The following is a 15,005-nucleotide window of genomic DNA, read 5'->3' as shown; positions in this document are numbered from 1 at the left end:
GACAAAAATGATTACTGCCTTTCCGTCCGTGAAGTGTGTACCCTGCTCTGTATCACATTTAAAATAATCTAATTCCAACTCATTTTCCCCCTCCAAATTGTTTCCAGCTGTATGATTTCTTTCTTTCCCCCATATTGTTTTTATTGGATATAACGCAAGTCCGTAAAGATAGATTTTCCCATAATAAATACACAGATGTTAGTATAATAAACATACAGTCAACCTGATATATGAATATTACTAAGCATTAATAAATATATAACTAACAACATAAATCAATTTTAAAAAAATTGGAAAATGAGAACATAAAGTAACAGCAAAAGAAATGGCAGGAGGAAAGAAAGGCAAAAAAGTGAGATAGAAATGTACTTACTTTAGGCAAACTATCTGGATTCATTTATGGTTCCCTTCATTGATTTGCTGATAGCATTAAAGCACAAGTATGGTTGTAAAGCATTCCTAAGAATGCCGCCTGTCTTCATGTATTGCAAGTTTTCTGCTCATACTGCAAGTCAAGCTTTCCAAGTTGGCCAACTCATCCCATGCTAGACACTACTGTGCTAGATTAATGTGTCTGCTTGGATATGAATTTCCATTTTTGGAGAATAATGAGCCTCTCTACTCCTCCCATTTTTGGTAGGAGGTTTTTATGAACATTTGGCATCTCGGTTAAACCACCATCATAGCCCAGAATAAAAATGACTGGATTCATATGTGAGTCCGAATCCAAATTTAATTAAGCCTATATATGGCCTGAACCAAGAATAATTTACTGACTGACACCCCCTCAGCATGTATGATAAGACGCCAACCATTTCTCCATGACACCATCACTTATGTATCTTTTATGCCCAATTCCCATGTTCTTTCAGGCCTGCTGAAAGGCTGGGATCCAGTGAGGACTTAGTTACCTGTTTCCAGTGCAAATACAGAAAGAATCATTTTTTTCAGGAGTATCTTTCCTTCAGAAGATGTTTCCCTCCCTTTCTTAATCCTCTTTTTGAAATTATCCTGTCTTCTTAAGCAGTTTATGTGTGCGTGTGTATGAGTGCATGCTTGCATATAACCATGACATTCAACTTTATTTTCTGACTGTGTTACTCAAAGTAACTTGTAAAGTCTTCTTCACCTGTGAATTAATAAAATCCGTGCACAGATTTTGTTAGTCTTTAAAACTGTAGTTTCTCTCCCATCCTTCCCCTTCTCTGCCTGGAGAGTGGACCAAAAGTTGAATGAATAGGTGGCAACAGGAAGCTTCTTAATATGTTGTTTTCCTAAACCTCCCACGGTAAACAGGGCTTTAACCTCACTTCATATTCATCCTTTCAATATGCCAGAAATCTACAGATCAATACAAAAGGTCGGAGATTTAAAAAAAAAAAAAAACTTCAGAACTTCCTTGGGTTTTGCCTATTTATTTTTGCCTGTTTATTCTTCCCTGTCAGACAGTTCAATGATTTGCCAAATGAATACTGCTAAATCATGATCATTTTCCACATCATGAGCCTGCCAAAGGAGACATCTACAGATTACTTTTGATATCTTGACAGCTATATTTTTCAAAACACCTCATTTTTGCCTGGTTTTAGTACTGTTAAAAGCAGTCTGTTGATAAGCGCTTCAATCTGGAGTATTCCAGAGGAAATGGTGAATGCACAAATAATCAGCCAGAATAATCCACTTTCAAAGAACAACAGTAGGTTTCACTTCCATTATTGATTCTGACTCCACACTTCAAGGGGCTGTACTGCTTACTTCTTGCCTGGAGTTACTTGCTTTCAACTGTTACTAATGATCTGTAACTTTTAGAGTTACCTACATGATAGATTGCTCCAACCCTCCTTTGAGGAACTAGAGACCAGTCCCTAGTGCTGGAGCTCTTTTGCATCAATAACCTGACAGGACCAGAGGCTCTACTCTTCCAGATCAGGGTCCTTGCCTTCAGAAAATTAGAAGGACAATTATCTTTCCTCAGTGGTTATCAGTAATAACGATATACCATTAACCAATTAATTTGTGAATCCATTTGTTAAAGAGGTAATCTTTAAAGAGGTAATTTGTGAAAGAGGCTTACAGCAAGAGGAATGAGTGGAGAGTACAAAAGATGACTTTATGTGAGGAGCTGGCATGAAAACTAGGGATGAGTGCAGGAAGGTGACAAATACAAGTATGTACAGGGACAGGATGGGTAAAGTGAATGTAGTAGTGACTTTTCTTTGGGGTTGGCATGATTGTGGAAAAGTTCCCAGCTAAAAATATACCAAAAAAAACCTATACAGAATGCTTGGCTAATTCATCCCATGCTACATCCTTTGTTCATGCTACTAATTTGGATCTCTCCATCCCTTTTTATCTCTGGCTGCTATAAATCTTTCACAGCAACACAAATGCCCCATGCCTAACATAATTTCTACAGTTGTTATTCTGTCCTCTGAACTATTCCAATTGCTTTTAATACAGACTCCCATGTATTATATAGGTGGTACAGCCCTCATTCACTGAAGCACCTCTTTGAAAAAATAGCTCAGGACCAATCCAGCTTAGATAACTTACTGGGAATTCCCCTGGCACAGTAGGATCCCCAGAAGTCACAGGGGTGGACATTTGCTCCTGTGTCATGCCTTCTGGCTGCTGCTTTGTTGTGGCTGGAAGACACACATGGTTGGAGCATAATGGCCCCCAAGACGTGGTGCTGGCAACAGATGCGCAGTTGTTGGAGAAACCTCATGTTGGGTGAGTCTGGTGGTTTGCTTTGAAGTTTGAGGTGGCAGTGTTACACCGGGATACGAGTTAGAATAACCGTAAACCTGTGCTTGTCAGTGCTAGTGGTAGAGCCTTGGCCCAGTGGCTAAAGTCTAGGTCCTCCCTTTCCCATACAGATAGAGAGCAATTAATATCACACTATCATAGCTTACTTGCCCTCTCCATCCTGTGACCTGAATAACTTGCCTTGATTGTTCATCTCCCTAAGCAGTTCTGGTAAGAAGCTAGATAAGCTTTCCTTGGGGTCAAGTGAAACACATGCCTGTCTTTTTTAGTCATAATCCTTCCTTCAGTCTGTTCAGGCAGAACAAAATATCTGGTTTAGAGTTTCTTTATGTGTCAGACATGGATGTGTTTTGTTACACATGTGAATATTTATGCTTACAAGTATTTTGTACCTTTAAGTGTTTTTAAGTGGTTTGGGGTTTTTTTTAAGCTTTGTCCTTTTTTTACTTTCCCCCCCCTCACTGGCGTAATAAGACCACTTCCTAAACCCTGTCCTTTTCCTAGATACCGACCACATCATCTCTGGGTGCTACTCTACTAATAAAACAAATAAAGACATGTGGATTATGGGATCCTTTATAGACCTGCATGGAACTCATCTGGCTCAGCTGGCAGGGGTCATGTAAACCTTCTCCATCCGTTAGAGTTTGTGTGGTTTCACACCCAACAAATGTCAAAGCAGAACTCAGCTCTAACTGCCAAGTTTTGTCTGTGTTTGGGTTAAGCCATAAAAGAACCCGCCAAATTCCACATCAGTCATTTCAGAGTTGCAAGAAACCACCCAGGTTCGGTGAAGAGGTCAAGAATCTGGTGAACATTTTGGCAAATATGGCCTGAACAGTGGCTCAAGAAAACCCTGGTTTTTTCAAATTTTGCTTAGTCTGACCAACCTGATAGCTGGTCCATTCTGAAGCCAAACAATTTTTGTTCCCTGTAGCTCTTATTTTGTATAGAAATGTTCAGAATGAAAGCACAGGCACAACTTGTAGTCCTCTTTAGGCATTTGGATTACGCTCACTTGCAAGGTTTCTGAGGATGAAAGGAGTCTCTCTGGTGAAGAGGGTCATTACTCATGAGTACAAGGATGGAGCTGATGAGGTGACACAAGATGCTTAGCTTGAGGAGGAGAGCAGAAGTGGTGAAAGCCTTTTCACCAGAAAGCTTAGTGATGACATCGACGCTGGTACAACCCTCTGGAGTGTGCCTCTTCAGGGACATAAGTGATCTCACCGAAGTTAAGAGGACTTACTTGTCTAAGGGTCAGAGCCTGCCTGCAAGCTTTGGCGGATCAAGGCAACATAGCATGAAGAAGTACAACGGTGGCATGCTTGGTAGCTGTATATTTTCTGTCAGCAATATCATTTTGGACATCAGCTTAAGACAAACAAGCATAAGACCAACCAAGGAGGACCGGACCTGTGCTTCTAATAGTCAAGGCAAGTGATTAGATGTTTTTCTGGTTATTTAAAGTTGAAGATAAAAGTCGAATGTTAGGTTATCTCCTGTATATGGTGTTTTGAGAATATTTAATGTTTTCCACTTATAGTCTTTTTAAGAAACAAGTTAGGCAAGAAGTATTATCTAAACAGAATTAGAAATATCTTAGGACAAATATGGCAAGAGACACTGATGAGCAAATTCCTCACTGCCAGCTTTTCAGCATCAAAACCAAATTCTACCAAACTTTTTTCTGAAGTTCAAAAAGCTCAGACTTTTCTTTTGCCATTGATTTGGTTTACTGGGTCTTTTTATTATTAATTTTAGCCCTCTCCACTGCTGTGATTTGGTGTGGAGTAATGCTCACAGAATATGACAGATTCTCCGCGGGTGTAAGTCAGTTCCCCTGATGCCAATGGCTTTATTCAATTACAACACTTTATAGCTAGGCCACTGTGCCCTTAAAATGCCCAGACCTCAAACTTGCAAGTTCCTTGAAAAAATATTCACTTCCATTGGTGACTTAAGTGTACCTCAGCTTTTGGCATTCATTTCACAAGGGTGTTGGAAAAAAAACCCAAAGCCTTGATCTCCAGTAACAATCAAAGCACCATGTAAGTCTTTTCCTCTTTGCACTGATGGGATGAAATGTTATGCCTTTTTTTCACACAGTTTTAATGAGATCTTGTGTCTGACCACATTCAGTTGTGTTGGAGGCACAAGCCTCACCCGAACCATTGAATTCAAGAAAGAGATGTCACCCAAAGAAGAATCAGACACAAGAACAGGCTACAACCCCACTGAGAAGCTGGATGGTATCACTCTGCACACTCTTGTGAGAGCCACACACTACAGAATATTATCCCAACACTGAGCAGCAGACAGTATGGGGAATGGTAAGTGGGCAGCCCTTGAGGGAGAGAGGAAAGGTTAGGAACAGGCTAAGGATACTCAGCTGGGTCATGAGGAAAATAATGATCTCAGTGCTGGAAAAAATTTGCATAATCTCCCCTATGAAATAGTATCAGACATAGGGTAAATGGAAAGTGATCAATTTAACTTCTGCCAGCTAACATCTTGTCAGGCCAAGGTTCTGTATTATTTTCTTTGAATAGATTTCCTGCCTTAAATCACTTGCAGTATTTTCTTTACAATATGATAGCAACACTAAAATGAATATGTACCACTGGCGTATATTGGAAGGCCAGTGTCGTATGCACTATAGTTCCATCAGCTGACTGGGACTCTCCCATTACTTAAGCTTTTGGGAAGTCTGCAGAGGGATTTTTTGGAGCTAATTTTAGTTCCCTTTTGATTGGCCATAATATGCACCACAGTTATCACGGCATCCTCTAACAGGATGACAAATGGAAGTATTTTTTCACAGGGTGTGACGACTGTGTCCTTGGATGCCTGTGCAAGCATCTGGGTCATTGCTGGGTATGAAGTGGGACAGATATGAATTACTTCATCTAGAGATCACTAGAGATTTCATGTCACTTGCCAGTTACTTTGCAATGAGTGAAAGCATACAGACCACAGTTGTTCGTGGAGCAGCCCTGTTGAACTCCAGTAGGCAAATACTGGAGGGTTATAAACCTTTGCAGGACTGCAGTGAGAAAGCTAAAGGAAAACCAGCCCCAGTGTATTCACTTCAGCACTGTATTAGAGACACCCTTACCTACTCGAAGCTCTTGTCCAAAGACTGTTTTCTCTCCCAGCGCAGAGCAGTTCCACCTCCCGTACCGAAACTGGTACTGGCACTCATTGATTCCCATTTGTGCCCCTTCCCCAATCACAATGATGGCATCAGGGCGGCTCTGGCAGATCGCTCGCTGCCGCGGGGCCAGGCCTGGGATTTTGTTGCAGATGATATTAGCTCCTAAAGCCACCACGGATGACAAAGCTCTGAAGAAAAAAAGCAGAAAGACACATTATAACCAAATTGAGGCCATTAATTGCTTTTGCCATGCGCTGCCGTGTGGCAGGCAAGGCGCTGGGCAAAAGGGGCAGGGTTGGAAGTTGGGTTCCTATAATTATGCCAACTTATCCCAACCTCTCTGGTCTGGCAAAAGAGGTTGGAAATCTTGCAGTAATTCCTGATCTGATTTGTGCCATAAACAACAAAGAAATGGAATTTTGGCACTTTTGCTTCCAGTCTTACACACAGCCATCAGCTGATGAGATGTGGAAAGCAAGACATATTTAAAAGCAAAAAACAGTGATGATTGTCCGCGAATCTCTGAAACTCCTGTCTGCTTGGAATGGCCTGTGTAGATTCAGGCTCAGCGTTTTAGTTACTGCAGGCAGTTCATCCATCCCTCTTTTGAGATTGTTAAGCACAATTTAGAGAATGACTTGATGCTACCAACCTTTTTGCCCACTATTACACTTGGGGTATTGGGTGATTAATGAAATTTCGGCAGCATAACTGTGCTTTTAGGTCTGGCAGATATCATGGAGCACATAGGAGTGATCCTTAATATGTGCCATCCAGACTAGAAACTTTTGTAGTTCTCATTCTTCAAGTATATTTTCAGAATTCATTATAAAGTTTGCATAAACTTGCACCTGCCATATGTTTTCACTTTAGAGCATTTATTTTCCATTTTTCAGCTCACTTTTCAACACCTTTACAGGCTCATTTTTCAACATCTTTACAGGTTACATTTTAAGTGGTAATAGTTTTAAAAAATAAGACAACATGGGTACACCTTCAGTGATGCCTCGGGTCGCATCTACCAAGTACCAGCCAGGTCCATGCCAGGATGCTTCAACTGGCTCTGGACAAGTCAGCAGGAGCAAAGAGAGCAGTATAGCTGTGCGAGCAAAACAGGCCTTGCTCAGTTTAGTGTGATGGACCCTGAGACAGCTATGCAACCAAAGCCTGGAAAAGCCACTGCCACGGTGCTCAGCTGGCTGTCCTGCTCCTCGGCTGGCAAACTGGGGTGCTGAGAGCATCGATGCTTCTCAGCACCTGCAAGGAAATATCTCCACAAACCCTCTCCTCTCTTCAACCTGTCCCAGCTTGGTATTGGATCATATGGGTAATTCCATTTTTGCATCAAATGCTGTTGTTGACTGCCTCTGTAATGTAAAGATGCTTGCCCAGATCAAGCTGCAGCATCTTGGGTTTAAGTGGAATCTCACAGTAACAGAAGTCACCACATATAAATAGGTTAGTAACAGGATACAGACTAACTTCCCCATTACTTTCCTCTCCATCTTGAACACTGACTTAAGCCCTTCTTCTTAGAGTTAAAAATTTCCAACTGGAAATACTCCTTTTGGAAAATGCTGACTAAACAAAATTGAAGAATTTTATAGGAATTTATCAACTTCATCACAAAGGTAACTGCAAAATTACATAAATGTTGCATTTCAACAAAATCAGAGTGTTTCATTTTTCCATTTCAATAAACTACAGTAAAACCAGAGCAAAAAGGGTGAAATGGAGAACTCTTCCCCAGCCAAAATGAAATACTGCTTTTACTGTGGAATGGAAACTCCATGATGATTCACTCTGCCTTTAATAGGTATTTGTGCATCTTTTCCAAAGTTAACAATCCATTAGAAATTTGCCAATTGTGTTCTTTTATTTATGGCTTGGGGGGTTTTTATAGATGTAGAGACAAAGTATTGCAAACATAGAGCATACATGCCATGCGGTGCTACCTATTAAACAGAAACAAGAACAAAATGTAATTGCAGCTCCAACCACTCGCAGTATTTGCAGCAGGAGTGCTCAGATCTGTAGCTTTAATTCATGTTTCTGTGGGTACTGAGCAACACAGCTGGAGTATCAGTTGGAACCAGCAAGTCCCCAAGATTCATGCAGGTTTTGAGCTATGGTTTTGTTTCTGGCCCACCTCTACTTAAACAACTGAATAAAATATTTAAATTAGGATGTCTTTAAATCAGGACTTTCCAAGAGATATGATAATCTTCAAAAAAACATGTTTGATGTAGAGATAATAAGATTCCCTGACCTTTACAATGGCACTTTATGTATAAACTTATGGCTTCAAAAGTTAATGAAAATCACAGGGGAAAGTATCAATATTTAATTTTTTAAAAATCAGGCACTTCCCAATACTGAGAAGTAAAGTGTTGTTTTCTTTCACAGCTCATGGAGCTTATATCTCTCTGAATTCAGCGACTTTCCACATCAAGTAAGATATACATTCTGAAAATGTTGCTGTGCTGATTTTGGCTGGGATAGAGTTAAATTTCTTCACAGTAGCTGGTATGGGGCTATGTTTTGGATTTGTGCTGAAAACAGTGTTGATAACACAGGGATGTTTTCGTTCCTGCTGAGCAGGGCTTACCCAGAGTCAAGGGCTTTTCTGCTTCTCACCCCACCAGCGAGGAGACTGGGGGAGCACAAGGAGTTGGGAGGGGACACAGCTGGGACAGCTGACCCCAACTGACCCAAGGGATATTCCAGACCATATAATGTCATGCTCAGTACATAAAACTGGGGGAAGAAGGAGGAAGGGGGGGACATTCGGAGTGATGGCATTTGTCCTCCCAAGTGACCATTACACATGATGGAGCCCTGCTGTCCTGGAGATGGCTGAACACCTGCCTGCCCATGGGAAGTGGGGAATGAATTCCTTGGTTTGCTTTGCTTGTGTGCACGGCTTTTGCTTTACCTATTCAACTGCCTTTATCTCAGCCCATGAGTTTTCTCACTTTTACCCTTCTGATTCTCTCCCCATCCCACTGTGAGGGGGGTGAGCAAGCGGCTGCGTGGTGCTTGGTTGCTGGCTGGGGTTAAACCACCACAATTGCAGTAAAACGCAAAGAAAAGTATTTTTCCTTTATAGCTGATGTATTGTATTCAGAAACATACACTCTTTGATGACTTTAAATTGCCAGGACCCTTTCCCAAATCCTGTTAGGATCCAGGTCTGGCCCTTCCATGGTTTTAATGTTATGGCAAGGGAAAGATGTCTCGTACAGAGTAAGTAACCTGAAGGTGCCAGGGGGACAGGGGATTCTGCCATTACATCTTAGTCCGTGGTTCTTCTCCCTGAGGGAGGCTGAAGGGAACCCAAGTCAGCCACTTGCTCTCTGCTGGGATGCCCAGGCAGTGGGTCAGCTGAGGAAAGGGTGAATTTCTACCGCCATTCTTCAGAGCAGGGCAACAGCCAGGGCTCCCTGGCAGCAACACCTCCCTGCCTCGGCACATGCAGCAGTTCTCCGGGTGCCTCTCAGGCTGAGCCTCATCCTTACCCCGTTCCTCCACCTGGCTTTGCCTGGTTCTCTAGGACAAAGCAGGTGCCCAAGCGTCTTGCAAGACCTCCCCATCCGTTAACCTGTTTTCCTTGCAGCAGGGGCTGCTTTAGACACTGACCCTTCTAGGAAAACCTAATCCTGAAGGAATCCGGCGTTGCATTGTAAGAAAGAGACATGCACAAGCATTCAAAATTTAAGTTGATGCTTGACACACATGCACAAGACAGGCAGTTCTGGTCCCCTGGATGCCCGATGGTCATTAACTTACTGAGGCTACATGACCAAATTACTGATAAAAAATATATATATAAAAATTATTTGTATATTATATAAATGTCTTTTAAAAATAAAAAATAAAAATACTGATAAAAACTATGCGATAACTTTCTGACATAATTTTTTTAAAAGTGCTGAGACCCCAGAGTTTCCACTAACTGTTATCTCAAGTTGGGCAGCAAAAACTTAAGACTTTCAGAACAAAAAAAACCAAGAAAGAGTTAGCAACAGTATCTATCCCACATATAATTTTCAGTTTAGTTTCTTCCTCCATACACACTGCTACTGCCTCATAATCAGGTTAAAGAGAGTATTCTCTAGTGTCCCCTTGTTTCTGGATCAGGCCTTGGCCAAAGTATTTTAATACAGTGGGTCAGTTTATTCATCCAGAAAATAAGCATGATTGTATCTGCCTCGGAAGGTATTGTGAGGATATCGTAATTATTATGTGTTTATAAAGTGCTTTAAGACATTCCTCATAAAAGTAATTAAACTGCAGTTATTGGGGGTGGAGGAGGGTCTTAGTTTTTTTATTATTACTTCCAGGGACTTCCCCCTCTCTGGCCTGAACTTACCAGCATATTCCCTCAGACTTGTTTAACCTACTTTTAAATTATTACTATAATTTCAGTGCCAAAAGAAATGCTGAATCATGAAACTGAGGTTTTGGAAAACTTTATTTGTATTAAAGAAATGCACCCAACAGCATTTCAAACCTCCTGTCCGCTATTTCTTGTGGCATCCCTCGGTTTGTGTGTCCATCACACATTCAGGAGGGTTGTGCCATGCTCCTGCCCCTTGGCAGGTTGAAGGCTACTTTTTTTTTTTTTACTAGATGAAGAATGTTTCACTTCAAAACTGTCAAAAGGCAGATCCCTCCATGCCACATTTTGGCATCTTCTCCAATCTAATCTTTCCCTGTGGTGCAAACTCCCTTGGGTCTTATCACAAGGAAACCCTGAGCGCAGCATTATGTTAAGATTTCTGGTGCACTTTATGGTAATTGTCACCATCCCACACCGTGATAGCCCCCACCCCACGCGTGGGCTTCCGAGTTCTATGTTGGGTCATCCACATGGGTTATCCAATTAAATATCATCCACATGGGTTATCCAACTAAACAGCATTAGTGGAATAATGTCATGTTTCCTAAGCAATTAACAGTAGTGGCTGGCATGTGGAGAGTCTTCACCTTTCTTCATCACTTAGTCATTAATCCAAGGGAAACACCAGGACTGAAGTGGAGCAATAGTTATAAACAGAGTTACATCCAAAGAAAAAAAACACTGATCTAAAACTGGGATTGGATAGGACCTTGCAGTTCAAACTTCTGACAAACTAAACCTGAGGACCGATGTTTTCAAAGGCTTGGTTTCTGCATCAGAATCCTGAAATGTCAAGTTTTTCATTCTTTGAAAAAAATAACTATAACTGCAGTCATAGCAAGCAAAAGTTCATGGCAGTGGGAGACAATTTTCAGCCTATTTTCTGAAATACTGCTTGTTTAATTATGCAAACACAGATGACTACTGCTGCAAAAAACATGAAAATTCTCCCTGAAAATATATTTCCTATTATGGTTATGTCTTCTCTTCGGGACCTAAACAACTACAGCTTTCCTTTTCACAAAACTGAAAGATCACAACCATGAAAATTACTGTATATTCCAAGCAATTCATAGAAGTGAAAGGTCTTTGAAAACACTGCAGAAATTAAACACTGAGGCTTAAAATCATGTCAGTTTTGAGAACATCATAAAATTCAATGCAGTATTGCTTGTCAGAGAGAAATGTAATCCTCATTCATAATTTGCTTTCTTGAGTGTCTATTTTATATTTGCAAATGTAGGCATTTGCTTAACTAGTCATTTCATCGATTGCAAATGTTACCATGTTCTTGCAACTTCAGATGAATTTCACATATAGGAAGGTCATCACTCAAACTGTATTTTGTAGAGGGTGTTAGAGTCTTTGCACAAGTAGAAAATATATAAATATAAAGTAAATCCTTAAAATGGACAGTTGTACAACCACATGCACTACATGAGGAAAATTCTAATTTTTACTGTTGTTAGAAGAATCTGAATTTTGACAAAATGATGAAATAGAACTGTCCACATATAAACAGCAGTAACTAACAAGCCTTTAGAGTTGTCCCCAAGCTGCTGTGCAGACACAGATGTGTACTGAGATTTCTTCAAAGAGCTTAAAATTCAGTTCCATCAAATATATAACAAGAGAAGATGTAAAACAGAGAGATTAAACCAACAACAACTTTCATACAGATGAAGCACTTAACCAAGTTGCTTTTAAACTTTTGATTAAAAAAAAACCAAACCCTGTCCTAAAAATTCTTCTTACCAGTCCTTACTCCCTGGGCAAATAATATTTTATTGCAAGCCAGGAGTGGCTTCAGGAGCTACACCTTCTTCTGCAACACCCTCATTCATTTGTATTCCTGGCTGCACAGCAGCACAGCGTAATTTCCCCCTGAGCCGCTGAGCCAGCCTTCCTGCAAGCCCTTTGAATAGGCGCCCATAAGGTCACCGTGATCTCACCCCTAACCCTGCTACTCGATATTCACCTGAAGCTGCTGTTGGGCAGGGGGGGTCATTTTCAGCAAGGAATGAAGGGATTTAGCCACACGAATCCCATTAACAGCAGAGGAGCTGCACGACTTCAACCTCGGCGCACTGCACCGAAAACTTACCCCACCGTCTCTGATAAAAAAATCCCCATAATGGATTCTTTGTTCCAAGGAGCCACCGACATATTTTGTAATGACACTGCAACACATCTGAAACAGTACACCGCTACCGAACGGTTTACTTAATTAAGAATTCCTAAGTAAATATTTTGAGCGTGCATCAGTTGCAGAAATTGGCAGGAGCGTCCCGGGCTCTGAATGACATCTGCATATGTTTAGGCTTTCAATTTTGTTTTCCACTGCCGGCTTTGGGAAACGGTTGTTCGGCGCATGTCTTATTGAAATGGAACCCCAATAGAGCTGCAGGGTACTGTCCTGCGGTGGGCTCCTCTCTGCTGGAGCTCTGCGCCGAGCCTTCCCACCCGGGGGCCGTGGACAGCAACGCGTTCGCTCCCAGCAAAGGAAAGGGGGAGAATTCTCTGAGGAGGTCACCCAAAAAAGGAGCCTGCTAGATTAGGTAGCGCGGTTGTGGTCAAGAATGAAAAAGTGGTGGGATAGGTAAATGGAGGGACGACTCGTACAAGGGCAGAGCGTGCCTCAGGCTAAGTGCCTGCTTTAGGAGTGGGAACAAGGACCCCGGCCCTGGGTGAAATAGTGATGGAGGGGGGGAACGTCAGCAGCACCTTGATTTGTGCCAGCTGGGAGGCACAGGACGGCTGCCATGAAGCTGGCAGCGAACAACAAGCCTTCAGGAGGAAGGAGGGGAGCGGAGAGATGTCCCCCAGTCATGGTGCTGGCGTGGCGGTGGGCCGCCTGCGGTCCCCAGCGCCCGCCCTCACAGGCCGCACCGCGGCAGCGAGCACCAGCTCCGACAAGGCTCCGTCCTTGGGGCCCGCACGTTCTCAGCTCCTCAGAAATGACGTTTTTATGCAATCCCTGCTGATGCGGCGTTTACCGAACCAGTTCTCTAGCGTATAGCAGAGAAAAGCCTACACCGAGTACCAGAAGCAGCAGGGCAGGTGTGAACGTTATGAGACAAAATGGAGGCGGTACAAGCCCCATTACTCAACAGGGTCCCTTCCTCTACAAGAAGGGTTTGTAGCTTGCACTGTGTCTTTAGTTGCTATGCAAAACCATAGGATCACCGGCGGTCCTGAGCCCAAAATGGAGGAGAGCTGGGGAGCGGCACTTGCTTTGGCTTCCTAATGCGAGACGCTCCAAGTGAAGGCCCAGGAGCCTAATCTAAATAGCATTATGGCACAATAGGAGGGCTGGTAGTGGTTAGAGACAAAATTCAACTCTCTGAACTCACCAGATATCACAGACCCCACCAGTGCTTGGTATCGGCCTTTCGATGATTCTTACTGGTCGTGCCAGAGCAAGAGACAGCAAAAGTATCTAAGATTCAGGAGTATTTCTGGCACGATGCCTCCTGAGAATTATCCTCAAAATGACAATCCAATCTGACTGTAACTTGACCCTTAGCTTATTTGGTACATGGCTGATCCAGTGTAATAATTTTTATTCATCAGCCAGTGAGGCAACACTTGATACGTAACAGGGTATCTTGAAGACCTGTTACATATCTAGTTTACCCGTATTCAATTTTTTTACACCAAGGGAAGAGTCACAGAAAACAAAAATGCCTCACATGCCTCATAATGTCCTATTGTATAGCTCACACTAGCAAATTGGACATTTACATTTACCTTGGACATTTGCTGTCTTACAGCAGGCATTTTGAATTTGCATGGCAAACTATAACAAGCTTTTTCTTTCGTGTTGCCAGTCACATTATTCTAGGGGCATCTTGTTATATGGTAGAAAACATAGACATATTGTATGTATAAAAATCAATAAAAGTAAAATAGGATGTTAAAATATCTGAAGTGTGGGAAACACTGATTCCAAAGCAATTTGGGTTTCAAGAAGCATTTGGTTTGCTAAACCAGAGTAAACTGATAGGCCTGTGTTGGAAATTGCAAGAAGGCAACAGCTTTCCTGGCATGCATGTGGCAATTTGTGAAAGGCTGGAATATTCCTGCTTTGGTCTTGTCAGTGATGAGAGTGGTGACACACATGGCATAACTGAACTTATCTGAGTAAGTTTAATGAAAAATGGTGTAGATATAAAATGATTTGATTCCTTTTAGAAACCCAGGACCTTATCAGATTTAGAAATCAAACTGAAACACTTCTGTTTCATAGAATGTTTTTCTTATGGCTACATAAACACAGTTAACAAGACCTACCATTTCAGTTTTGCAAGCATCCACACACCTGTGTTATGCCCTGCAAAGTACCAAGCAACTCCCACCATCAGTTACAAAAATGTCCATTCCTGAATGCCAGGATGCCTGCTGAGCACTTGCAGTTGGTATTGATGCCTAGCACTACTATTTGCCTTCCATCCCATTTCTGTTTTCCTTTAGCACTAAAAAGAGTCATGCTGATATCTAACAGAAAGTTACAGAGTTGTTTGCTGAATAGTGATCCACCACAGTGGAAAGCAAAATTACCTTGCAGAATAACTGTGGTGGGATATTGCAGTTCCCCTGGGGGGAAATACAACTTTGAAACAGCAAAACGGCTGGAAGAGATAAGCCGCAGATTTTCAGTGTCTACACCAAAACAAT

General features: G+C 41.9%; 1 protein-coding gene across 1 annotated transcript in view; it reads right to left on the bottom strand.

Moving 5' to 3' along the window:
- Positions 1-15,005, bottom strand: part of WNT7B (Wnt family member 7B) — a 96,880-nt gene that overhangs the window by 35,754 nt on the left and 46,121 nt on the right. The window contains exon 2 of the mRNA XM_075051804.1: positions 5,888-6,114. Within this exon, the coding sequence (XP_074907905.1) occupies positions 5,888-6,114 (227 nt within the window). The remainder of the gene's footprint in view (positions 1-5,887; positions 6,115-15,005) is intronic.

The sequence above is a fragment of the Buteo buteo genome, chromosome 19 (assembly GCF_964188355.1).
Source record: "Buteo buteo chromosome 19, bButBut1.hap1.1, whole genome shotgun sequence".
NCBI lineage: Eukaryota > Metazoa > Chordata > Aves > Accipitriformes > Accipitridae > Buteo > Buteo buteo.
Note: the sequence above shows the minus strand (reverse complement) of the source record. Positions and strands in the feature narration are given on the sequence as shown.